The following is a 25158-nucleotide window of genomic DNA, read 5'->3' on the forward strand; positions in this document are numbered from 1 at the left end:
TAAGTAAAATGATGAGAATGCAGATAGGAAGAAGATCCAGTAAAGGCGGTGTCAGGGGCGGTCCATTTTTATGCCTAACAGTATTGAAAACGTAACGACCAGTTTCCAATTTGGGATGGTACTTCAGTGCTAATAGAAAAGTTCCATTCACATATCCTAACATAATTGGCCGACTCTAGCTCATTCGCTGTACCTATCATCCTGCCATAGGCTCATCAGTATCGGCAAGGGGCTTGACAATATTGAATCCCGTATTTGGGATGGTAAGCAGTGATAGCAGGATATCCCAAACCCCCGCGTCACCAGCATAGTTGAGCCCCTCTATAGTGGAACGCTCACCATTGAAAAGCTGCACGAGTTCCTGATGTGTCACGTAAAGCGTCAAATCTGCTGCAGGAGCTGATGAAGTCCCAGGTCCCTGGTACTTGATGACATGGCCCGTCAGAGCACCATTGCTCAACCTGACGTGATAGCCCTTGAACTCTGGGTCGGTCACCTTTCCGTCATTGGCGGGATATTGGACCATCAGGTTGATGGTAAAGGCTTTGCCCCAAGCCTTTGGCCCCTCAACTCGGATGGCCATGGTGTCAACCAGCTCATCCAAACTGAACGCATACCACGCCTCGGGAGCCATGAGGTTGATGCCAGGCTGAACATCACCCACCAGCTCCTTCGCACCGGTAAGATAGATATTTCGCCAAGTTCCGTTTTCTGCGCCGTGGCCAAGCTTCCGGTAAACGTGGGCCAGGGCCACTCTCGCCTTTTCAGGATTCGGGTCAGAAAAGACAGCATGGTTGAGAAGAGTAGCTGCAAAACGCAGGTCGTTCTCGTTATCAATGTAACCTTGAGCGAGATCCACCACTTTGTCATATCCACCCATGCATTGAACGTATCTCGCCGCTTCAGCCTTCGGGGGATGTTTCCAAAGGTTCGCTGGGTTACCATCGAACCACCCCATGTACTTGTCATAAATGGCCTTGACGTTGTGGCTCACGGACCCGTAGTATCCCTTAAGGTCCCAGACATCGCGGAGGGAGGGAGGCAGCTCAAACACCTCTGCAATTTCCACCGGCGTCATTCCATTATTCAGGCGACGCAGGGTTTCGTTGTGGAGGTATGCGTAGCAATCGCGCTGTCTCGACAGAAGTGAGATAATTTTCTTCTCGGGATTCCCCTGCTCGTCATAGGTTTCCCAAGTTGGCCAGTGATGACTGGAGAAGACCACCTCGGCTTTCTCACCGAACAAGGCAATGGCCTCATCCAGATAGCGCGACCAGAGACGGGCATCACGGACCGGTGCTCCGCGCAACGTCTGGAGATTGTGAAGGGTGTGTGTTGCATTCTCAGCCATGCAAAGCGCGTTCAGAGACGGGAAGTAAAAATTCATCTCGGAGGGCGCTTCTGTGCCGGGGGTCAATTGGCAGATGAGCTCCATGCCCTCAATCTCGGGCTCTAGCTTGCCATTGTTCTTGATGTAGTGGGTAGGCGCAACAAGCGAACTTGTTCCCTGGGACACGGCCAGACCTAGTCCGACTCCAATATGGCCATTAGGAGCGATATCCAGGGATTCGCCGTACATATAGACCGACCGGCGAGTCATAGCGTTGCCGGCGTAGACATTCTCGCTGACGGCGTGCTCAAGGAATCCCTCCGGGGCATAGATTGGTATATCCTTGCTGGCCGCGTAGGGCATAATGGCCTCTGCTCCTCCGAAATGATCTGCGTGCGAGTGAGTGTAGATTAGGGCCTTCACTTTGATGTTCTTATCTGGGTTGTATTCCTTCTTGTAATTTGCGTACATCTCAAAGGCTGCCTTTGCAGTTTCAACAGAAGTCAAGGGGTCAATAACAATAACCTCACCACTAGACCCGATCTCAACGATTGTCATATTCGACACATCGTATGTACGGACTTGGTAGATGGCACCTGCCGGGCTGGAAATGACTTGGAAAAGTCCACCCTCATAGCATAGCCTTGACTGCCTCCACAGCGAGGCATTGGCCACGTCCGTAGGAGGCTCATCATAATCTGCAAGGAAGTCATGGGCACAGTAATCCCACACAACGCGAGGTTCTCCGGTCTTTGATGGCCTGGACATGATCCTCTCGTTGGGGATAGACATAATCTTAAAGCGAGAGGCATTGATCCAGTCATTTTCACTTTCAGGGATTGAGCCCATGGTGATAACTGAGGCTGAGTGGGAAACAGGTTTTGTAATGTGTGTAGAGGATTTGGAGGAAGTGATGATCTGTTCAGCTAGAGTTTGGGAATTGGCGCAGTATTTATGCCGGATGGTAGCATATGGTGTCCAATGGACCCCGAACTTGAACCCCGCACCATACGATCATCTTCTAATGGCTCAGCTGAGGGGAAAGAAGGTAATTGTCTTTCATGGCGATTCAAGGTGATACTATGTCGCCGCAGTAACGTGCATCTATCGTCATAGCCACCAACGTTATCCTCGGCTGCCGACTAGGGTCGGAATTAACAGCTGAGAATGGAGGCACAAGCCAACTCATATGACTAGTCGGACGAACATGTCGAGCTAGGCAAGGTCACTGTAAGGATTATTCATTTAAGTAAGTTACCCATGGATGAGACACACAGAAGAAGAAGCAAGAGATAAAGCATGATGCCTGCCGGGATACTACTTCTTTATACATCCCATCAGGGAGTCGAAGAGAGACACCAAGGTGCTCGCAAGGACGTATATCAATTTCTGAAAATTAAAAGACACTAGACAGTTGGGTTCGCAAATGGTTGTTTGTGCTTCCAGCTTGATCTATGGATAATAAAGACGATCTATGCAGTTGGCCCAGCCCACATATGACCTCGGATACATCCTCGCCCGTCTAGAACTAGGTGCTGAGGTCTCGGCTCGCTTGCCTAATGGGTCACTCGCGTTTGTCTTCGTCGCAGTAGTTTATTGACCTTTGCTCGCAGTCGGGCTGCCATTCATGGTCCCCGATGAGGGGTAGATGCTTCACAATGCAGCAAGCGACCTGGGTGATCTCCTAGAGAATTACGAGAGTTACGTGTAGTATAAAATCAAATCTAGACTATCGTGGGAACTGAATCGATGATCATCCCGTCCAGCTGCACACTAGTAGCTCCGAGTTATGTATCCGCTGCAGGACCGAATTGATAGAACCCTATCAGGAATAGCCATGCGGCCCCTAGACATTTTGCCGTTTCCTTTTCCTTTTCTCTTTTCTCGTTTTATTCCCTTCTCTTATTTCCTTCATTGGATTTAGTGGTGTGAGCTGATGCAATTGGTATCATGCTTCAGCTCGCCAGTATTCTATTACATTGTCTCCTTCTCTTCCGAATTTCTTTCAAGTGTGACGGGGGCTTGCATTTTCTACCCCGCAGCTGCATCTGATCGCTTGGATAGATTTTGACAGTGAATCTAGCTTGGGAACGAGGGACCGGGGTTCTCTGTTTCATTTGACAGTGGCAAATCTTAGAATTCGTGCTATTAGGGAGTATCCTATCTAGCGAAACGTACTGTCTCGTTTACGGCTCCGTCAACTCCAGAAAGGGAAGCCAACCAGCGTGGCTAGACATTAAGACTCTAGATCATACGAGTCCTGTGAGGAGGGCTAAGTATAGTTAATTAACTTGAGAGGCATTCCTTTTCTTCCCTGGAAACACATGGTGATTCCACTCACTGTCTTCTTTCCTCCGCTAATTCTACGCTAGTAATGCACTATATCAAGTGCTAATACAATAGATAGCCCATTCTAAAAGAACAGCAGAAGTTGCATCAGCACCAAAGCACTAGCCTATAATCAATTATTGTTCGAATTGACTCGCCCCAAGTAAAATCTCGGAGTTCTTGCACTGAAACAGGTTCTATTTATCCTCCGACGCAACCAAGGATGCACCAATGCCTGGTCGATGAGTCCGCGAATGAGATCTTTCAATATTGTATTGACCATATCCGGTCAATTGGAAAAGGTTCGTGTGGGCTATGCTCTTCCGACCTCTCTTCCCATAACAAGTTTAAGATCTGACAACTAGGCTCATCATTGGAAGTTTGCTTTAAGAGCCCGTTAAAACCGTCTCGGTCGCCGAAATACGAAAGTTGGCGTTCTTCGCGGCTGCGCCAGTTGTCATTGCCAGCAAGCACACCTTTGATACACCTTCCTTTGGGTAAAGATGCAGCATTCTTACGGTCGATGATCTGAACTGTTTCAACTGAGGTTTCGTGACCATTATATCGATAGTCGACCTATTGTCTGACTTTAGGTCTACCTCCACTTCGCACATATAGCTTTGAACAAATCCGAGGTACTGATATGGTGATCATCCAGGCGAACAATGTTTCGGTTGTGTAATGCAGCAATACCTAGAAAGCTGTCCTTGAGAATTCGCTTTCTAGCCAGCACAGAAATTCCTCTCTTGGCAAGACTCAAGAAATCTACTGTTAAGTGCTGGTACACTAACATTCATTTACGTAGTATGTTGTCGCACGGAAGGCATAAGTGAGGGCTCTCGTACAACTGAGGCGTTCATTTCTCATTGAAGTTGAAGGTTTCCTTAGGTATGTCCTTTAGGGTATACCTCTCCTTTCCTGAACTATGCAGTATCAGCTTCAGTGCCAGATAATTATAGTGGCGAAAAATATAAGACATTGTCAATGATACGCGTCCCATGTGTGGCCGTTCCTGAAGAAACCCTTTTGAACTTATAGCGATGTCAAGTGGCTCCGATGTATTCAGGGGGCACGGAAACCGTTTTACACTTTTAGATGCCATGCAGTATGCGATAGTGCAGATGACGGTATATAAAGGAAGCAAATTCCAAGGCAGCAGACTGCCCAATAAATTTCAATGTACACAATTAGTATGTAAATTGTGACAGGTACTAGGTTAAATATTGACTTGAGCTATCATTTGGGATACTTCACACCCCAGTAGGTAACCAAAAATCTCTTTTTCCCGAGAGATTTGCCGCTACCCCGCAAGAAATCGGATGTACGGAGATGATGGATCATAAGTACACCTTTCCCCTAGTGATTGAACAATACATTAATTACTCCTCGTCTCCCTTCTTGTGGGGTTGTACTACATCTGCACAAATTCTAACTCTCAAGGCCTCAAAGAAAGCAAGATGTCCGTCCCCAAATACCAAACAGCAGCATGCATCGATCGCCCTCGGCCCGGAGCAAGACTCAACATCTGCCATGATATCCCCGTTCCCAAACCGAAGGCTGGAGAGGTGCTGATCAAGTTGGAATGCACTGGCTTCTGGTATTCTTCCTCCTAGTTTACCCTTACCTCACGTATGATCTGATATGTACAACCACTAATACGACCAACATAGTCATTCAGATCTACATAATATCAGCGGGGAATTACCCATGAGTACGAATATCCCGGGCCACGAGGGAATCGGCAGGGTAGTACAAGGTAAGTTCTATTCGGCTCTATTATCCAGAAAAGAAATACATTGACGACATCTAGTGGGTCCCAATACACCCGAGGAGCTGATGGGGAAGCGCGTTGGCGTAAAGTATTGCCCCTCACACAGTGCCGGTCCTACAGAGGTGTGATTAATAGGTATCAGATGGCTTTACAGCACCTGCAAGGAGTGTCCGACGTGTAAAGTCCAATATCCGAATTGTCCCAATCAGAGTAATTCCGGCCGGGTTGGTTCATCTTCCCATCCAAGGACAGTATCTTAGCTGACTGGTTCAGAACGTTCCGGGCACGTTTCAACGTACGCTTGTCTTCAAATGTAAATAGAAGACTAGGTACTAACAGGGGCAGAATATGTCGTCTCTCCGGCCGACTTTGTGTCACTCATCCCCGAGGACCTCAAACCAGAGGCCGTCGCATCTTTGCTATGCGGTATGTATGGCTTTTGCTTCCACTGCGATAGAGACCAGCGATACTAATTATGTAGCCGGGCTAACCATGTACGGCGCCCTGAATAAATTGCACAAATTCTGTCAAAAGGACGATTGGGTTGTGATTATGGGAGCTGGTGGTGGACTAGGACATCTGTACGAGTCGATTGCACGCAGAACTCGAAAAAAAAACCCCCCCCCGCTGACTCTTCCCAGTGGAGTCCAAATCGGCAAGGAAATGGGGTATAATATTATCGCTGTAGACAGGTAATGCACTCTCCTAACTAAGACTGAGTAAGAACAATAGCTAACCCAGTCAGTGCAACTAAGAAGGATATCTGCATCAAATCAGGCGCAGCGGCATTCATCAATTTTCGTGAAGATGTCTGTGAGACGAATCCCTCCTGAGCACGTGTGTGAAATTGACATCCAGACAGGTGGAGAAACAAGTCCAAGACCTAACCGACGGAGTGGGCGCGCACGCCGTCGTCGTGGCCGTCGGCCTTGAAGCCGCATACAATCAAGCCATGCGACTTCTTCGGCCAGTCGGCACGCTTGTCTGTGTCGGACTCCCCCGGCAAGGCTACTATATGCCTATCTCGCCATTAGACTGTGTGAACCGTGGGTTTCATGTTGTCGGTAGCTGTGTGGGGACTGAAGAGGAAATGCAGGATCTCTTGAGAATGGCAGCGAAGGGGCGGGTGTCTACACACTTTCAGGTTTTTGAACTAGAGGAGGTGAACGAGGTGATTGAGCGATTGGAACGATTTGCGATAGAAGGACGGGCCGTTTTGCGGATTCCGTCGGAGAGTCCGAGGTACTAATTAGAGTGTAGGCTGAATCAGGGGGAACTCGGATAACCAGTCATGACAGCGACTGGTCAACGATCATTTCGATAGAAATCAACGCATTCGGCCTTGCAATATATTCTGCATCAATAGGATTTGTCCGTTCGTTATTTAATTTCATCCTAATCCATTAAGTATTATATCCAACGACACCGTGCACCCCATGTCCGGCTCTCATTGGCCACGGTCAGCTGAGCGCGATAACCCTCACCGCAAATAAGAATTGTCAGAAACGTGAAGAGATCTGCAGACTATTGCATGCCAATTCAATCACTTCCAATCAATTTAAAACAACGTGTCACCTCCAGAAAGATCAGCCGGACCTGCATGCCTTTTCTACCAATCTCCTTATCGCAGCTCTTCACGGGGACCTCCGAAATGTAACACCGCATATCGATAGTATCACAGATCAATCGGTCAGATGCTGGAAAACGGCAATGCCGAGCGATGGAGAGCATTCGTGAGGATTATTTAAACCCGTTATAATCCCCCAGACAGAAGGCGGAATGTTCATCGTTATTGAAAGCCATTGCCGTTAATCCTCCCGTTCACACGAAATCTTGGAACCACGCAGATCGCGCCCCGTTGATCAAGATGATGTACAGCAAGGTATGATCGTCCACCCCTAGCACTCACCCCTCACTCCACGTTTATCTACATCTCCCGTACTCTTTACAATACATGGTATGACCGATATTGAAACAAACCGACAGCTCCTCACCCTCGCCACCCTCCTCCTCCCCACCGCCCTCGCCCTCCCTTCTCTACAAACCCGCGCCTCCTACACCTGCGGCAGCAACACCTACGCCTCGTCCGACGTCACCGCCGCCCAAGAGGCCGGCTACAAGCTGCACCAAAGCGGCGAGACCGTCGGCAAGAACAAGTACCCCCACAAGTACAATAACTACGAGGGCTTCGACTTCCCCGTAGACCCGACTTACTATGAGTGGCCAATCCTGAGCTCCGGAAATGTCTACAGCGGCGGTTCTCCGGGCGCGGACCGCGTCGTGTTCAATGAGAAGGATGAGTTGGCGGGCTTGATTACCCATTCTGGAGCTAGTGGAAATAACTTTGTTGCTTGTACTTAAATTTGATATGTGGTGGTGCTAGGATATACCATGTAGCTTTCGTCCGGGAAAAATATAAATATTATCGACGTAATTGTTGTTTGGCGGATTTCTAGTGTTATTGACTGGGATATACGTTAGAGTATTCTAATTATGGACTATTTACAAGGTTAGTAAAGTGTGGAACGCGTGTGCAAGGATTGTTGATGACTACCAAGTTATTAGAATACACCTGTTGATATTGGACACATTTCTTGCTGGTGAGTATTCATAAGACACTCGTATTGATTCTGAACGCCAAACAAAACTTAGAATGTCAAGTGTAAGTTTGGCAGAATATATATATTGAAAATAACTGTGTGCACCCAATTCTCGCACGTTCTTTATCACTACGTAGACCCTGCTAATGAACATATATATCTAAAGCGCCGGTACCTGAAAGCTACCTTAGTATATATATTTATCTATCTTGTGGAAGATTCTACGGTACAGCCACATCTAAGCCGGCCAATAGCTGTCTCACAATTGACTAATAATCCTAGCATTGACTTGACACATGACTATTCTCGAAGGTAGGAACATATCCTTATGATCAACGAAGTTTGTATACCTCGAAAGCTTCCATAATTAAGATCCGATATGAGCGAGCACGACAACATTCAGTAGATTATCCAGGAAACAGAATCAATATCCAATGAGCGCCCTCTTCAATGCAAGTCCATACAGAAAAAAGCGTATCTACAAGACGCACTGAGAAAGAAAAAAAAGATCAGTGGCGATATCAAGCGGGCTTGAGTACATCTACAGATCCATTAGAGCGGTGTAACGCACACCACATAATTTATTTCCAAACCGACGTTGATGTAGAGACCGCTACTGCGACGTGTATGTTACACATGCACCTATCTATATCGAGGTGTACGGGATTTTTATACAATACCGCAACAATAGAATCAGTCCTAGTAGCATCCACACAAAAATGAATACCATATCGGCAGGTACCTGTGTGAGGGCAACGGCTTAGGGAAAGCACTTCGGTCTCGATAGACGAGTTGAATATTCGGCATCGTCGGTGCTCGTCTCCAAAGACTATGGACTAAGCCCTTTTTTGGCGGGAATCTAGAAGAACGTTCAAGGAGCGCATGGAGCGTTCTCCCCCTAAAGTGAATACAAATGTCTGGGATAATTGGTTGTATTATTCAAAGGGGTGGAGGTAGAAGAAGGCGAAGGAGCCGCGTAGGGAGCTTAGGTATAAAAAGCCTGAGTTAGTTCCTAGTAATGTGCAGAGGATATGGACATTTGTTTTTGGCTTCGAAGGATTATCAGTATCGACAGAGTCAGTTCTATGCTGAAAACATCTTTCGGTGCAATTCTAACGCCTTGCAGCAATTGGTGACTTTTATCGAAAGGCGCAGGTGTTAATATGACATCCAAGAAGCCCTATTCGAGCTGATGGGCTATCTCTTGTCGAATATAGTGACAGGGAAAATCCTTGTATCTATTATTGATGCATCAAGCTGTATTAGTGTACAATATCGAAGAGAAATTACCGAAATTGTACTCACATGGCTTTACCTTGATTGGATTGGAATTATACCGAGAGCATTTGAGAGAAGGGTCAACCACGAACTCATTTAGTCTGCATTCGGGCCAAATAGTGAAGGACTTTAGAAGAGAGAGAGAGAGAGAGAAAAGGGGGAGGGAGGGAGGTAGGACAGGGCCAGGGCTGTCCTAGAGGCGGATAAATCCCGAAGGGGTGTTGGAATGGCTTCATCGTTGGAACAAGTTGCTACACCGAAATATCTGTCCAGACTAAATTGTACGCCACCTACATCCAGACCAGATGAGGTGCTCGGACTAATTCTCAAAGATGCGATCCTTGAAAAAGCACTCGATATTTCTGTGAAACCATCCGAACGGACCATACTGGGGATTGACTCATTTCCCCTATTCCTTTGTCTCCAATGTTATTTCATTCAAGTTCGTGATGGGATAATCCGTTCTTTCCATGGCACGGTAAAGGTTGACTTGATCAGTCTCAGTCTGCCACCAGTGATGGCCATGCGTGATGATCAACAACCCACATTTCATGTCTCTAAGGAGCTGATCGGCTAGGCGCCATGACCATAGGGCTAGTGTCAAATTCTCAACGTGATGGTGATCTGCTCTGGTTTTCTAGGCTCGATAAGGTGAAACGATAGTCTTGTCTGAACAAGATTTTGCCAGACCGTGAAACCGGCGGGACGAACTCTATGGCATGCCTGAAAATACGCGAACAAGAATCAAAGCCGGGTCCAGAATAGTAAATAGTCAATAAGATTTTGAGAGAGTTGAGTACAGTTGCACGGCACAACAGGCAGATACTATAGGAATGGGCAATTCAAGGCACCGGGTGTAAGTTTGCGACCTCGGTGAATTCCTAGAACTAGCATATGCCAACGAATGCGTACAAAAATAGATCAATGCATCGCTGGCTTCAGACAGCGAGCTGCTCCGAAGCCAAGGCGAGACTGAACGCAGGTCGATAATTTAAAATCAGGATCGATCGATTGCTCTCGGTTGGGTAAATTTCGTTCACCGAGTGTCGCACGTCCATGTCATTACCAGGGAACCACACTAGTGATATACGGTAGACATTATGGGAAACATGTCTCATCCAAGCGTTCTCTAACGATCGCAATGGTTTCCAGATTTGAGGAAGAGCATGGATAAAACTGCGGACTATAACGCTAACCACAAAACCTGCGGAACGTGCCCATGAGGGGCCAGGTACCCCTGGTGCAGGTCACTAAATTGCTCTAGATGGGATAATATCCAGGATAGCTGTCAATTGGTAATGGGCCGCCACCGATCTTGACGCTACGGTAGCTTTATGACTCCATAAACTACTAATGTCCGTACGATGACTAGTCTAGGATCAACATGAGCCATTCATGCATGGGATCAAAGCACAGCACACAGGGCTTACGTATGGTACTAAACAATGTAACCTCCGATTAGTAAGATCTCATTGAGTGCAAGAAGCGAGTAAGGAAATGCCACTTCTTTGTCACTTGAATTTCTTGGAGCCAAGCGTGACCCGCCATGCCCTCATTGGACCAAAATGCCGCGATATTCGGATAAATCAACAAAAAAAAATCCGCGTTGGGTATTTCGGGAAACTTCCATTCATAAGAATAAAAATTTTGATTCTAGCGAGATTGATCTGGCCAGGCGTGAGTTCCACGGATGGGATCCCCTCGAGCATGGATCGTGGCGGCTGCAATCCCAAAGTTGAGAACAGTAAGGAGCTGCAAGGACCACCTGATACGCCAGGGACAGGTTTGGCGCATGTCGACATCTAACGCGATTGAGAAAGAAGGAGACGCCATGGAGATTCAGTCTATTTTCCCCATCTCGAACATTACTCGTGGTTTCTAGAGGCAAGGGGATTGATTGGGATTGGACATTGGGCAAACTCAGAGAGACACTCGTGCTCACTAAAAGATCCGTCCTACCGAAACCGAGGCCTCCGGCTGAAGACTTCTGATGAGGGACTTTGGGCGAGTAGGAGTGTAGGTGGAAAAAAAAAAAAAACCTAACAATGAAACGGCACGGTAGTAATTTCGTCCTTCCCAGCCATTCTCTTCGAATAAGACCCTTAGGGTACCAAACATGGCCGGATCGAAAGGGTCCTTTTCGCCACAACCGTGCCCAAAAGTGGGAGTTCGACGGAGGGCGACTTTCTGTTAGGGCCCCTATAATGCCAAGAAATGGATCCGCAGACCAGAAGTCCGAGAGTAAGAGTCGAAGAGACAAATTAATGAGTAAACTGTGCGGGGTAGTCTACCAAGGAAATCAAATGGTGCAATGGAATGTCTCAGTTGGAGAGGGTCTAAGCAGGGACTAAGATTCGGGCCAAGTGCCGCTTAGGCGAATCCCCCAGAGACCAAAGGACAAATGAGAGAGAATCTGGGGGCGGCCCGGAGTTCTGACCCCAATGTTGCAACGCTAACACTGTGGCTTCCCCCGCCATTGAATGCTATTTGATTAAATCGGAGACGACGATTGGCCCTCCATGGTTCCCCCGAGAATGCTATTACTCATTGTTTTTCCATTTCCTTTGTGTGTTGCGTTGTACAGCATGGGGGGTTTCGCTGCCAGGAAAAGGAGCCCTAACATCCCTAAGCTTCTGATGGATGGGTGACTCTACCACCTGCACTACAGCCTTGCTTTAGGAACCCTAAGGAATGTCACAATGACATCCGAATTTTCTAAAACTGGCGATGATCGAACCCTCCAAATTTCTTGTCCGCACCAGTCAGAGGAGTCCAGACCAACACTCATGGTGACGATCCCTGCGACAGACCCAAATATTAATTAAACTCATCCTGATAGCTTCGTACGCCCCCAGACCAATCCCACGGGGCAAATTACGGGCCTCTTTTGACCCTAAACCCGATCCTGCTAAGAATACTTCCCCTGGCCCATTCTGGCCGAGGCCGGAGGGTACCACGCATGTGAGCTTCATTTGCGTCCGGCGTGTATATATAGAGTCCCTTCGAAGCGCCTCGATGGAAGAAACCACAGATCAGAGCTCTCCATTCTTTTGGCTACGTTCTTCTCAGCTTCTCCGCACTACGGCACTCGTTTGGACTTTGCCATTATTACATAGATTACCTTAATCTTAATTCAACCTACCGTCTTTTTCCATCACAATGAAGTTCTCCGCCATCTTCACTCTGGGCCTTGCCGGTACCGCCCTGGCAAACCCCCTCGTCGCTCGTGCCGGGCCCACCGACATCATCTCCGACATCAGCAGCAAGACTGATGCCCTCGACTCAGCCATCAAGGGCTACAGCGGTGGTGACACCAAGAAGATCGAGGACGCCTCAGCTGACTTGGTCTCCACCATCACCAAGGGCACCGACACCATCAAGGGTGGTCCCGATCTCAGCACCAGCGACGCTCTCGGCCTGACCGAGCCCGTCCAGGCCTTGACCAAGAAGGTCCAGCAGACCGTCGATGACCTTATCGCTAAGAAGGATGAGGTCGTCAAGGCCGGCGCCGGTGGCAAGGTGAAGGAGTCCCTGAACGCGCAGAAGTCTGCTGCCGATGGCCTGGCCAGCGCCATCTCCGGCAAGGTCCCTGAGAGTCTCAAGGATATTGCCAAGCAGCTTTCCGCTGGTATCAGCAACGCCATCCAGAAGGGTATCGATTCGTACAAGGATGTCTCCGACGGCGGCTCCTCTGCCACTCCCTCCGCCAGCGCCACTGGTACTGCCAGCGCTACTAAGACCGGGGGCGCTACTGCCACTGGCACCTCCACCCGTGTGATCCCCACCTCCTCCGGTGCTGCCAGCTCCTCCTCTGTTCCCTCCGGCTCCGCTACTGCCACCCGCTCTGGCTCTTCCTCTGCCACTTCTCCTCCCTTGCACACCGGTGCTGCCAACAAGGCCACCATCGGCTACTCCCTTGGTGCCGTTGCCATGGCCGCCATTGCCGTCGCTGTCTAAGCGGTGACTCTCATGGGAGGATGATCTCATCGTCCTAAATTACCCTTCTTTTTGACGATGGTGACGAAGACAAGCGCCATGACCACTTGGAACGATTAGGAAAGCAATGGGCTTGCTCTGTATATTTTATTTCTGTCCCACCAATTAATGTATCGGGCTCTGCCTGTATATACTGCGGCTGAATTGTTTTGATAGTCTAGTAATGGGATTATATTCTGAGAATTTGATGGTTTTGATTCCCTTGTTTTATATGGTAGCACTTCCCGGCTCGGAGGAATAATTGCGGAGAAGAAATTCCCTTTCACTCCCACAGTCTTCTTGCCAAGTCGAATGGTTTTGTCTAGCCCTTTTATATAATGTTAAAGAAAGATTCCTACCTCATAACAGCAGCCGGGCTAGCTCAATCGGTAGAGCGTGAGACTCTTAGTCATCACGGTATCTCAAGGTTGCGGGTTCGACCCCCGCGTTCGGCTACTCTTTTTTCTTTTTCTACGTGTCATTCCCGGTGGCTCGAGATTTTCCCAATCACCTTGACGAGCTACAGGGAATGGACGGGGTCTTTGAAGCTCATTCAGATGGATTGAGTGTATGGGAATACGTTTAAAATTACACACCTACTAGGTAACATGCGACCTCCATCAAATTCTCAATATTCGTTCTGAATGTACAATGTTATCCGGCCAGGAACAGAGACATAGATAGTCGCGGTATATATATTCAGGTACCTAACCCGATTGATGATATTTGCGCAAAAACCCCGAATTAGGAATGGCATGTCGCCTTGCATTATATAAGAGGCACCAAATGGAAGCGGAGAGCAGGAATGTTGCAATCAATTATTAGTTACGCCCCGATTTAATTGCGATGCCTAGGAATTCACCCTTCTACCGACCACTGAAATGTTAGCCTAAGATCATCTGTAACATGGAGCAAAACAATTCTTCTAATCCCTCGTCCTTTCCCGCCCGAAGCCGAGGGTTAACATGCCGACCAATTCTACGCTGGCGTCGTTCAGCAGCTCCGAATACGAACCTCTGCAATAATTGTGCCAACTTACCAATACGCGAAGCGCTCTTATATATCCATTCCGTGGACCTGAAATATCTCTATGGATTTTCTCACGTGGTCCAAATTAAACATGATTGCGTACTCTGCACGATGGCCATTGAAGCTCTCCAGGGCCAAACTAACCCTTTGTACACCAAAACGCCAGCCACAGTCGGCTTTTCTATTTCGAAGCACTCCCGGAACGTCATCCGGATCTATGATAAAAGTGATGGTCGAAGATCCACCGGCAAGATCCGAGTTCTAAAGAACGACACAAAGCTTCTAAAACCATGCAAGTCGGAGGAGCCTCCGGGTTTTGAAGAAGATTTCTTCGGTCGTAGGATTAACGACAGGCAGATCGATTTCAATCTCGTCCGTGCATGGCTTTACGACTGTGAAAACAACCTAGTCCACCACGGTGGAGCATCGATATCAAAGCCAATTGACCTGATCCTAATCGACGTCGTAGAGAAAAGACTCGTGGAGAAGAGCTCAACTGTCAGGTATCTTGCCTTGAGCTATGTCTGGGGTCAAGCCGGGGGGCTCCAGACAGTGAAGCAGAACTATGACTTATTGCGAAGAAAGGGCTCTCTCTCCCCAAACAGAAAAGATATACCCCGGGTCATTGCCGATGGCATGATTCTTAGTCGAAAGCTGCGCGAGCGCTATCTATGGGTTGACCGTCTCTGTATCATCCAGGATGGTACCGCTAAGCATGAGAATATCCAAGAGGCGGGCAAGGTCTATTCACATGCTCTCATGACCATTTGCGCACTCAGTGGGAAAGATGCAAACCATGGCTTACCAGGTGTTCGTCCTGGTTCTCGACCCCCACAGACGATCGAGCGAGTGCAGGGAGTCCGTTGTATGCCCGCACTCCCAAGCCTTCAATATGCGCTTGAATCTTCTCTTCACACAACTCGTGGGTGGACATTTCAAGAGGTTCTGCTCTCTCCTCGATGCCTTTTTGTATCTGATCGGCAGGTGTACTTTACTTGCTTTAGAGACACGGTTCGTTCCGAGGATGCCATTGCAGTACGTGACCTGTCTATCAGAAACGTATATGGTTTACTCGGTGGCGCTGGATTGTATGGTGGTCTCGTTGAACGCTATACAAAACGCAGTTTAAGTTATGACAGTGATGTTTTGAATGCATTTGCCGGTGTCATGACTATTTTGGGTCGTCAATATAGGATGGATGGCTGGGAAGAGCATGCTGCTGGTCTTCCTGTTCGGGACTTTCTCTATGCTCTTCTCTGGGCACCCTTGGGCACCCCTATCCGACGGACCCTTTTAACAAGGGGCCAGCCTCACGCAGACTTTCCAAGCTGGTCCTGGGTAGGCTGGAAAGGCCCCATATCCTATCAATCAGTTTCGCACTGGCGCGCTGATTTTACGAGCTGGGATCAAGTTCATTGGCGTGAGAGGGTCTTCACGCCAATCTCGATGAAGATTACACAACCGACCAGAACCCAGAGAAGCATATATTACCCCCAAGGATGTTCCCACGAGGACCCTTGTTTAGTTGCGATCTGGGAACGACAAATAGTCGACACTCAAAAAAAGCAGAAGGGCGATGTCAAGTGGGGCATGCTTGATTCATCATTCATATCGAGTCTCAGTGGACGGAGCATTCTTCAGTTTCGGACTCTTGCCATTTCAGCGAACTGTTTCTCCTATAGGAAGGATCGGTGTATTGAAAGGTGTGAAGATACTAATAGTTATCCCCTCTTTGACTGCCAGGATCAACTATGTGGAGCTACTATCGGTGCAGTGCCTTCCGGCATTGACAGCTTATATTCTAACTGCAAGTATGTATTCCTATGCTACGGTAAGGATCCGCTCTTCTCCTCGGCAGGGGTGAGAGTTAAAATTTACGATTTATTTTGCCATGGACCTCAGTGGTGCTGTGTTCCGTTCTTTCTGCTTATCCAGCCTTGTGGGGACTTTTGGGAGCGAGTCGCACTGGCAGTTATTGACCCAAAGGCGTTTGAGACACAACAACCTCAGTGGGAATATGTCCAATTGACGTAGTGGTATGGATCTGAACTATCAATAGTCAATTACCTACCTTTACCTGTATTATAATCTATTTTTATTCAAGACCAGGAACCGACAGTCTCCCTTTGTATCCCGCATCACCTCATCGTAGTTGCTATTCTTCTAGGACTTTCACCCTACTAACTAGAACGGTTACATGTGCATTCACCTTGCCAGGCCTAAGTACCTCTAAAGCTCGCTCTAATAGGTATAGCTACTCTGAATTCTTCCCGCGTTCACCGCAACTAACGCTAATAATCTCAGCCACCTTCTTTGGGTCGCGTTGACGGGGGCAAGGTAGAAATCGAGGATCTGATGGTCGTCCAATATAGACCATGCATTTAAATTGCGGGGAAATATCATCAAATTGAACGCCGTCAGCTATACTCAATGCAGAGGTGGAAGCTAGCTGAAAAAAGGTGAACTGAGGCATTATATCCTACTTCATGAATGTCAAGGTTGCGGTGTACTCCTTCGGCATACGGTACGCTACTCAGCTGCACTGGCTGCAGATTCCTGACATCAGATTGTCAGCAACAATCGCCATTATACATTATGTGTAGGACATACTATCGAAGCTTCTTTCAGGTGGCTAGCTAGTAGTTGCGGGCCAAGCGTGCTTCGGGGAATAACTGTACCGGATCATTCAAGTTTTTCCAAGCGTTCTTTTCGATGATGGTTGCTGCAAGCGCTGGGTCATCAAGGTTCCACGGCGTTTTTAACTAAGCCAGAGTGAATCGTGAGATTGAGTCACGAAGTGCTGGTCTAGAACTGTCCCTGACATCTCTACCAGCGGCGCTAGGTACTGATTGCGTAGTTGACGACGCTTGTCATGCATTGAGTATACGAATGAACAGGAATATTATCAGATCAAGTGGACTCGGTTGAGCAAAGGCCTCTGCCTACCTGCCAGAATCTCGGAACATAGCCGTTGATAGAGTCAAAGATCTTTTTGTCTATTCTATAGTTAATTCCTCTAGCTTTCAAACACGATACCCTAAAGGCGTAGTCTCACGTACTATAGAGCGGCTGTGGATTCCATATTAGGCTCCTTCGAACAAATTAGTATTGATTCCGTCTCAACTTCAAGTTGTAGGTTAAGGCGTCCGGGCTTCAGGGCACCTACCCACCTACCCGTAACAAAACACCCAACATTTGGCAAATGAATCCGTCGCATCTCGTCCCTTGACGAAAGAGTTGGCTCTTTAAGAGATACGATGTTCACGACGCGAAGCCTAACCCTGAGAATCAACCAAAAGCTCTGTACTAAGGGGCGTATAACCCTTCTTATGTGAAACTACTTTTCGGACATACCATCTATTTGATGCTCAACGCGCTTTGGCACATGCACCAACAATTTCGGCCTGATACAACTTCAAAGTGCAGGGAAATATCTCCTATATTAACCCAATCCTGAATACGATTGTGATATTTTTCTGTGAAATGGCAGCTTCGAGCATGCGCCAATAGTAGGATGATCTTGTGTGTGAGCTCTACAAACAAATAAACGCTCTGCTAGCAGGCTTCTTCTTGCCTAGGATGTCTGTCAAAACAATGATTCATAAGAGAACCTGGAACAGCCACAAAAGAAGGCAATTATTTCCACCATTTCATTCAAATGTTTGCTCAATTGTATTTACAATCCATCCCTAGAAAATGTTTATTAATTCCTGGGCCCCACAATTGGAGTTATCAACCCATCCTTCTACATCCAATTGGGATTCCTCCACTTCATTTTGATTCAATGTAAGATGCCCAACCCGTCAAAAGTGACCAATAATACTCGGCATAGGCGTTAGCATCAAACAGGATAGCACTTCACCATTGATACCCCTCATAATCCTTACAGGCAATGTAAACACATCGACCAGGGATAGGTCATTTTCATCATCGACACAGCAAGCCAAAAGTGCACCAGGTATCATGCCAAACACGTGCTTGGCAAGCTCATAAAATTCCGGCATTGGTTTTAAGTTGCCTGAGGCAAGTATACAGGCGTTCGATACTTGACCGGTGCTATCGTTCATGGTAGGATGTACTTCAACACCATGTATCTCCAGTAGGGGAGGCCCCCAACTGACATCTAGTCTTCCACAAGGAAAGTGAACTCTCCCCTCGACAGACGCCCAAGACCATGACGGCGCTAAATGATGTTGGAATGTGTGCGTACGGAGCCAAGAAGGTGCGAACCTACCTCGATACGCATCTACCCTAAACGAGGGTTTCTCATCCGCCTGCCGTCCCTTTTCTATGTAACAGAGGAGGTCAAAGTATAGGCTATGTTTCCATAGACCAGCAATGTAGTTATCGCCAAGAATTGCTTGCATTCTTGCGACAACTCCGGAAAGCGCAATCAGTTTTGTCGGAGCCCTTAGTCAAGCCGCTAACGGTGAATCGTTCAACCACTTTAGCCCACGGAGCGTATCTATTCTCCGGTACAGTGACTTCAGTCTTCCAGGACTTAGGGCAGAGTTTTGAGTCCTCATCCAGATCATCAGGCTCGAGGTTGATCACTTGTCCCAGTCCATGGGGAAACGCTTCACTTGCTTTGAGCTCCCGACACTCCCAGAATAGCTGAGGTTTGAAGGATAGCGTACGGGGGCGCAAGAGCCGCTCTTGGAGAACACATCCCCGCCTATTAAGTAACGTCTTGGTTACGCCCGAAAGCCAGATTCCAGTGTCAAGAAAATAATAAGATTGCCGATGCCCTTTCCATTTGATGTCGACCTTAAAAGGAGAAGTCAAAGAAGGATATCTATCAACGAATAACCTTCACTGCCCTCTGCTGCTCCAGTTGCTGCAATGTTGCAGTATGAATACTCATATACTTTTCCCATAGTAGCAGACTCCCGTAGCCAATCCGGCTCAGAATCTTGAAGTATGCAAAGCGCATCAATCCATACATACCGTACCTCTAGATATCTTGCGAGACATATTGTATCTCTGAAAGTAGCCGGTAAGTTCCCAAGGGGAATGCCTTTTTGATATTGAGTAATATTGTTAGACTTTAGTTTTATCGCCATTTTAGAGTCCCAACGATGGCTCAGAGCAATGTAATTGGACTCTTGTGCTCCAAGCTGATCTTCGGCAGTAAGAACGATGCGCGGGATGCAGCTTGTTCCGAGGCTACCAACGTCAATAAGTCGAGTAGGCAATCAATTGTCTTCGTCTCTGTGATTGCACATCTGATGGTTCTTGGTACAATTCTCCAGCTAGGAATTCATCAGCTTCCAAGCCGCATCGCATGATGTGCTGAGCGTGTTACTACGTTTACCATATACTAGATAATCCACTTCTGCATGGCGTTGTCATATATTATTAGACATGTTCTACGACAAGGGCAAACAGGATAAGACCATACCTTCAACTAAGACAAGTCTGATGCGGGATTGCGCCGGAGAAATGTATATATCGTCAAACCTGCGGGCTTTTTTGTCCCAGTGAAGGAGAGCCTTCACGCCGCGCTCCGTTAGCCATGGTCGGTCCTCGGTGACGGGTACAATGGCTTTATAAAGTGTCTCGCACATTTACACAACCATTGTTCGCGGACCACTGTATGTCCCTTATCGGCCGATCAGCATCTCTTATCACCCGTTCTGTCGTCCACTCTTGGTAAGGGCGATCGAACATGGCTGTACAAGTTGAACATAGGTTGTTGTTAACTGGGCTTTTGTTTTCCTCAGGTCCGCCAAGTTTGACTTGTCCAGAAGGCGTCTTATCCATACTGATTCAAGTGGACGAGTTAATATGGCAGCTTGGAAGATAGGAAATGGACGAATACCTTGTTCAAACGTTGGCTGGGATATGGAGGGGTAATAAGAGTACCGGAGTGGCATACATGTATAGAATGGAAGTTACCTAACGTAGTACATGAATCAGAGCTCTAATAGCCGGGCAACATTTCGATAGAAATACGATTGATGTTCTGAGATAATTGTTCTGTTGGAATACCGGCCCGCATATCTCCCGACTATTGCCACAATATTCCTCGATACTCAGATATGTAGTTGTCATTTGGTAAGAAGCTATCATATCTAACTTAGGGCTCACGTAATCCACACCTAGCCAGGGACTTTACCCTTGCTAGGCCAGTTACCACGTCACCAAGGTCTCTTTCAGGTCAGCTAGTTGGTCCATACGCGGTATTCTATTTGATGTTATCAATACTAACTTTTAACCCGATAAGTTTGGCACCAGTGCAATGAGACTGAACCTCAGAGCTTGGCAGCCTCGTTTCTTCTCTCTATTCAAGGATTCCCGTACGCCTAAATTAAGGCAGCCTCACTCAGAACGTCTTCTTCGGCTCCGATCAGATCTCGTTTAAGTGGGCCTTTCTTGCATCCATCAAGTTCCCAGAGGTTATGGTCGTCCGATTTCATAAAGCAAACTTGAGCCATGCAGTTTCCTCTTCGCCGGATCCGTTGTAGTCCTCCATGCCCTCATCTTCTTGAATACGAGAAGCTCCGTATGCTTCGTTGATCGGGAAGACAAGCAATACTCCATAACAAGGTGCGGGGATCATCGCGAGCAAATCAGGCTCGTCGATGCTGAAGACATCAGTAAAGGAAAGGGGCGTGGAAAGGCCTAGCCTCCAGGAGAGACTTGACATGAATTTCCGGATTATTCTCTAGGTAGGTCGATCAAAATAATTGTTTTCGCTAGAGTTCACGTACCAAGAGGGGTAAGGCTTTTCCTCTTGGTGCCGGGGGGAAGAGACAGGACGTTTGTTGAAAGGCTCGCCATGGTTAATGTCAAATCAGTTCTAATTAGGTAGTTGCTAGAAGTTCTAGAAAATTGGATATTCGGACAACGGAAGTGGGGGACTAGCCTATGTAACGTCGTCACAAAAGGCCCGAGCACCGAATACAGTGTGAAACAGTTTCTTTTAAGCTTGGAGGCGATTCTCTCTTAACTATCTTTGTCTTAGAAGGAAAGGTCGCGCGATTCGGAATGCTTACCTTCCATTCCTTCGTAACTTAGCGTCGCCCTAGCTGAGCAATAAGAGCCGCGGCCGAGTCATGGTTACTCCATATTAAGAGCGCCTAAATCAGGCAGCGATGCAAAGAGCTCGAATTAATATATCTCTTTTGTCCTAGGTTACCCCGCTTGCAGGCTGCTTTCATATTAAATATATGCTTTTATGCCTCAAATGTCCCAGTTCCTACGACTTTTTCCTTGAATATAAGTACAAGGGGAGTGAATTATTATAGATTCTGCGGTACTAGACTTTCTCTATGCATTGGCTTGCTGCTCTGCTGTGCACCTGGGCTGTCCCTAGTTGCATCGCCCAGCAAGCCCCGCTGGGTGACTACCATAGGTCGCCTCCCCTGAACGAGGCATTTGAGAACAAGGTCAACTGGGCCCTTGAGCGCTACAAAGTCCCTGGTATCGCGGTATCTGTGGTTCGCGGTGATGATATCTTCGTCAAGGTTAGGCCCTCAAGTGATGTCGATAGGAACTGCCTCTCACGCGGGAACCTAGGGCTACGGGGCCTCCGACATATCCGGAGACGTTTTTAAGCCCGTCACAGAGCGCACTCTGTTTGAAGGAGGCAGCACATCCAAAGCATTCACAGCGGCAGCAGTCTCCCTACTCGTAGATGACAACGAGAGCTTCCCTGACATTCAATGGGATACACCCGTGCATGATATCCTGCCAGAATTTGTCCTCGAGGACCCGTGGGCCACCGCACACGTCACGATCGAAGATATCCTATCCCATCGCTCCGGCTCGCCGCGTCACGACTGGATTTTCAATGCAAACATCACATCCCAAGAAGCCGTATCTAAACTTCGCTATGTGCCATTAACAGCCCCAATTCGCACAAAATGGCAATACAGTAACATGATGTTCGTAACAGCCGGGCTCCTAGTCGAAAAACGAACAGGCCAATCACTGAAAGAGTTCCTCCGCAGCCGAATCTGGGAACCCCTAAACATGACAGAGACCTATCTCTCCCCAGTTGACGCCCAAGCCGCAGGCGAAGACATAGCCCAAGGATACTACTGGAGCTCCGAAAGCCGCTTCAAAGATGCAGGTAACCCGTCGCTAGACAATCTCCGTGGGGCAGGAAACGTCCTTTCCTCCGCGACCGACTACGCAAAATGGCTGCGAGCTATGATCCATCGTCAGCCCCCACTCTCCCCCGCCGGACATGCCGCAGTCACAAGCGCCCATAGCATAGTCATCCCGGAAGTACTGGCCCCCTATTCGGCACCAACTCTGTACGGATTCGGATGGAACCTACAATCATACAAGGGACACGCCGTGGTCCAACACGGCGGTGCAATATGGGGCTTCGGAGCCCTGGCACTGTTCCTGCCCGACATACAGCTCGGAATTACCATCTTCGGGAATAACATGGTGCCGATGGGTGTCGTTTCGTTTCTCCTGGCTTATCATATTATCGATGAGATTCTGGAAATCCCGGAAGAGGATCGGTTCAATTGGAAAGAATTGTACGTGCCTTTTCTGCTTTACCCACGACTACACTTCTATGTCAGATCTCCACTAACAACAACCCCTAGAGCCGACGGTGCCCTAAACCTCACCATCATTCCACCCCCCGAAACCCTCTACCCAAAAATCCCCGACACACCCCTCCCGCCTCCTCTTCCCCTCTCTAACCTAACAGGAATATACACCCACCCAGCCTACCCAACCCTCAACCTGACTACAGACTGCACCCACAAACCGATCCTTCCACCCCTAACCAACAGCACAGAGACCCTTAGGCTATGTTCCTCTGTGGTTGACGGCGTAGATCTACCACCGTCGTTCTTGAATGAGCTTGTACACGTCTCGGGCGACCACTGGGTCTTCGGATTTAGTGTCAGCGAGATGACGTTGTCTATGAGGGCTGAGTTTCGGGTTGGTGCAGATGGATTAGTTGGGAAGCTGGGGATCGAGGCGGACGATATGATGGCGGGTTTGAAGGAGAAGATTTGGTGGGTGAAGAGTCAGTAGTCTTCTATTGGCTTAGAGCGGGTTAGGTGAGTTATGCGTTGGTGTGGTGTGGGTGTATGTATGTACATATTGGTAGGACCGTTGATTCGTGTATGTTTGGGTGGGATGAGACCTATGTACATTTGCTTTTTGCTTTGCGGTGAGGAGCATGTTGTTTCGTAGCTGGAGTTGAGAAATATACCTAGGTTTACGCAAAGTGGGAGAAGAATCTTTTTGAGGAGTCGACTTGTGTCCTGGAGTATTATTCGACAATAACCGTACTGATTCGGTATCTTCTACCTTCCGGGAGGTGGTAGTTGATCTTCAGTTCCTCGACTAGTGTTTTGACGTTACTTTTAGAGCGTTAGTAGAATAATATCGAAAATGTATCCATCGGATCTTACAAGCCAAGCACGGATGGTGATTCGCTGCCCTGAGTCTGTATCAGCACATAACCTTACGCTAAGAAAGAGTACGGTGCATCACATCATGGATATCGGCCAAACAGCAGAATCAGCACATGCGTCATTGCTGCAACCATTCTTGTCACTGCCGCTCGCGTCCAAGGGAGTGCAGTCCTCTCTTGCTTTGACAGCACGCTACCGGAAAGCCACCACCATCCACAGTGTAATCACCCGAGCATACACACGGAGCTTCCATGTGCGGCCTAACCCCCGGTTCTCTCTGGCAGAGATAATGAGAATGATGAATACTCAATAACTGAGAGCCTTTAAAGCTATTGATCCCCTGTGAAGAACGCCAATTGACATTGAAAATGGTCGGGAGAAAGCCATAAACAAAGTCACGGCACTAGACGCAACCCAGGGGATCTTTGTCTACTTAGATGACATGACCACTTCAGCGCTGCAGCGGTAGCCCTGGTCCAGCATGAACAAACCTCAGCATCAGGCCAAATCAGTATTGGGCCAATGGATATCTTGACCCTACACACGGCAGAACTTATCGGCGTATTTTACGCAACCAGCCTCAAATACCACATCGAATGTCGAAATTGACGGCAAGCAGGGCATACCAGAATGCCACAGTTCTCTGAGAAGCGTGCCCGCCGACTCTGCGGCCCACCCCGGCAGTGCCAGGATTACCTTCTTATACAATTGAGGTCTGGCTATTCGTGGCTAACGTCACGGTTTCGAGAAGATGTCAAGCGCGTATGTGGGGGGAAAGAAACTGCAGTTCATGTTCTGTTGGGCTGCCCGAAATTGACATCTCTGCTGCAAGGTCTACGGAGAAAGGTTGAGATGCATTCAACAATGCTGCATGTATGTTAGGAGGATAGGAAGAAGGTAAGGATGGCAAACCGAGAACCCACGCAGGAGGACGCTACTGCTGCGGTCCTGCGTTTTTGCGGAAGCAATAAAGAACAAATGTAAAAGAAAATGGCAATTAAGAATATTGAAGTTTTGGCCGTGGTAGGTTAAACCCGTTGTGTTGTGTATTTGGCTGAGCTAAAGGGCCCCATCCGGTGTTTCAGCATCCCACTCACCAGTCAAGGCACGGTCACCGTCGACAAAGCTCCTGGGCGTGAGCCCAGGATCCATAATATACATAGATGGCCTGCCAGCGATTCTCGCTCTTGCGCCTTCTATAGTTTTGTTGAACTATCTTTTTTATCTAAATGCTGCCTTGCACATCATGAGATATTCTATTTCCTAACCTGGCAAGGACTGGGATTAACCTCTGTTGAGACGGAGCTCCAGTGCGAAATTTCGCCTTGTTGATAACCCTATGGATGTTTCAATATGCTATTTCTACCTATGTTAGGAACATTAGCTCGGATTGATATTGGCTTCTAGAAGGTAGAGACTTACATTGTCCGTTTTCAGGTTCTAGGCCTAGACGAT

At 47.9% G+C, this 25158-nt stretch overlaps 8 protein-coding genes and 1 non-coding gene across 9 annotated transcripts; 6 read left to right on the top strand and 3 right to left on the bottom strand.

Moving 5' to 3' along the window:
- Window positions 1-196: 196 nt before the first annotated feature.
- Window positions 197-2179, bottom strand: BDW43DRAFT_307381 (alkyl/aryl-sulfatase; the record flags this gene model as incomplete). Its single annotated transcript, XM_032046238.1, has 1 exon — window positions 197-2179. One exon carries the CDS (start codon window positions 2177-2179, stop codon window positions 197-199), a length of 1983 nt encoding a protein of 660 aa, XP_031903931.1.
- A 2823-nt stretch (window positions 2180-5002) lies between these two features.
- Window positions 5003-6788, top strand: BDW43DRAFT_264611 (zinc-dependent alcohol dehydrogenase). The gene is made up of 10 exons (XM_032040684.1): window positions 5003-5255; window positions 5329-5414; window positions 5469-5517; window positions 5572-5653; window positions 5703-5724; window positions 5775-5855; window positions 5911-6010; window positions 6071-6121; window positions 6175-6238; window positions 6292-6788. Exons 1-10 carry the CDS (start codon window positions 5116-5118, stop codon window positions 6676-6678), a joined length of 1062 nt encoding a protein of 353 aa, XP_031903932.1. The 5' UTR covers window positions 5003-5115; the 3' UTR covers window positions 6679-6788.
- Window positions 6789-7802, top strand: BDW43DRAFT_264615 (extracellular guanyl-specific ribonuclease RntA). Its single transcript, XM_032040685.1, has 2 exons — window positions 6789-7311; window positions 7416-7802. The coding sequence occupies exons 1-2, from the start codon at window positions 7297-7299 to the stop codon at window positions 7788-7790; spliced, it is 390 nt and encodes a 129-aa protein (XP_031903933.1). The 5' UTR covers window positions 6789-7296; the 3' UTR covers window positions 7791-7802.
- A 4078-nt stretch (window positions 7803-11880) lies between these two features.
- On the top strand, window positions 11881-13672 carry BDW43DRAFT_264622 (cell wall mannoprotein 1 family protein). Its single transcript, XM_032040686.1, has one exon. The coding sequence runs from the start codon at window positions 12467-12469 to the stop codon at window positions 13262-13264; it is 798 nt and encodes a 265-aa protein (XP_031903934.1). The 5' UTR covers window positions 11881-12466; the 3' UTR covers window positions 13265-13672.
- Window positions 13654-13737, top strand: BDW43DRAFT_t45. The gene has a single exon. It is a non-coding gene; the product is annotated as a tRNA-Lys (tRNA).
- Window positions 13673-16418, top strand: BDW43DRAFT_264623 (HET domain-containing protein). Its single transcript, XM_032040687.1, has one exon. It carries the CDS (start codon window positions 14189-14191, stop codon window positions 16343-16345), a length of 2157 nt encoding a protein of 718 aa, XP_031903935.1. The 5' UTR covers window positions 13673-14188; the 3' UTR covers window positions 16346-16418.
- Window position 16419: 1 nt separating this feature from the next.
- Window positions 16420-17290, bottom strand: BDW43DRAFT_264624 (uncharacterized protein). Its single transcript, XM_032040688.1, has one exon. It carries the CDS (start codon window positions 16782-16784, stop codon window positions 16566-16568), a length of 219 nt encoding a protein of 72 aa, XP_031903936.1. The 5' UTR covers window positions 16785-17290; the 3' UTR covers window positions 16420-16565.
- Window positions 17291-20389: 3099 nt separating this feature from the next.
- On the bottom strand, window positions 20390-21180 carry BDW43DRAFT_264625 (uncharacterized protein). Its single transcript, XM_032040689.1, has 2 exons — window positions 20523-21180; window positions 20390-20461 (listed from the first exon to the last, which is right to left on the bottom strand). The coding sequence occupies exon 1, from the start codon at window positions 20958-20960 to the stop codon at window positions 20727-20729; it is 234 nt and encodes a 77-aa protein (XP_031903937.1). The 5' UTR covers window positions 20961-21180; the 3' UTR covers window positions 20390-20461; window positions 20523-20726.
- Window positions 21181-21421: 241 nt separating this feature from the next.
- Window positions 21422-23637, top strand: BDW43DRAFT_264626 (beta-lactamase/transpeptidase-like protein). The gene is made up of 3 exons (XM_032040690.1): window positions 21422-21780; window positions 21833-22809; window positions 22879-23637. The coding sequence occupies exons 1-3, from the start codon at window positions 21586-21588 to the stop codon at window positions 23315-23317; spliced, it is 1611 nt and encodes a 536-aa protein (XP_031903938.1). The 5' UTR covers window positions 21422-21585; the 3' UTR covers window positions 23318-23637.
- The last annotated feature ends 1521 nt before the right edge of the window (window positions 23638-25158 follow it).

The sequence above is a fragment of the Aspergillus alliaceus genome, assembly GCF_009176365.1.
Source record: "Aspergillus alliaceus strain CBS 536.65 unplaced genomic scaffold BDW43scaffold_6, whole genome shotgun sequence".
Lineage (NCBI taxonomy): Eukaryota > Fungi > Ascomycota > Eurotiomycetes > Eurotiales > Aspergillaceae > Aspergillus > Aspergillus alliaceus.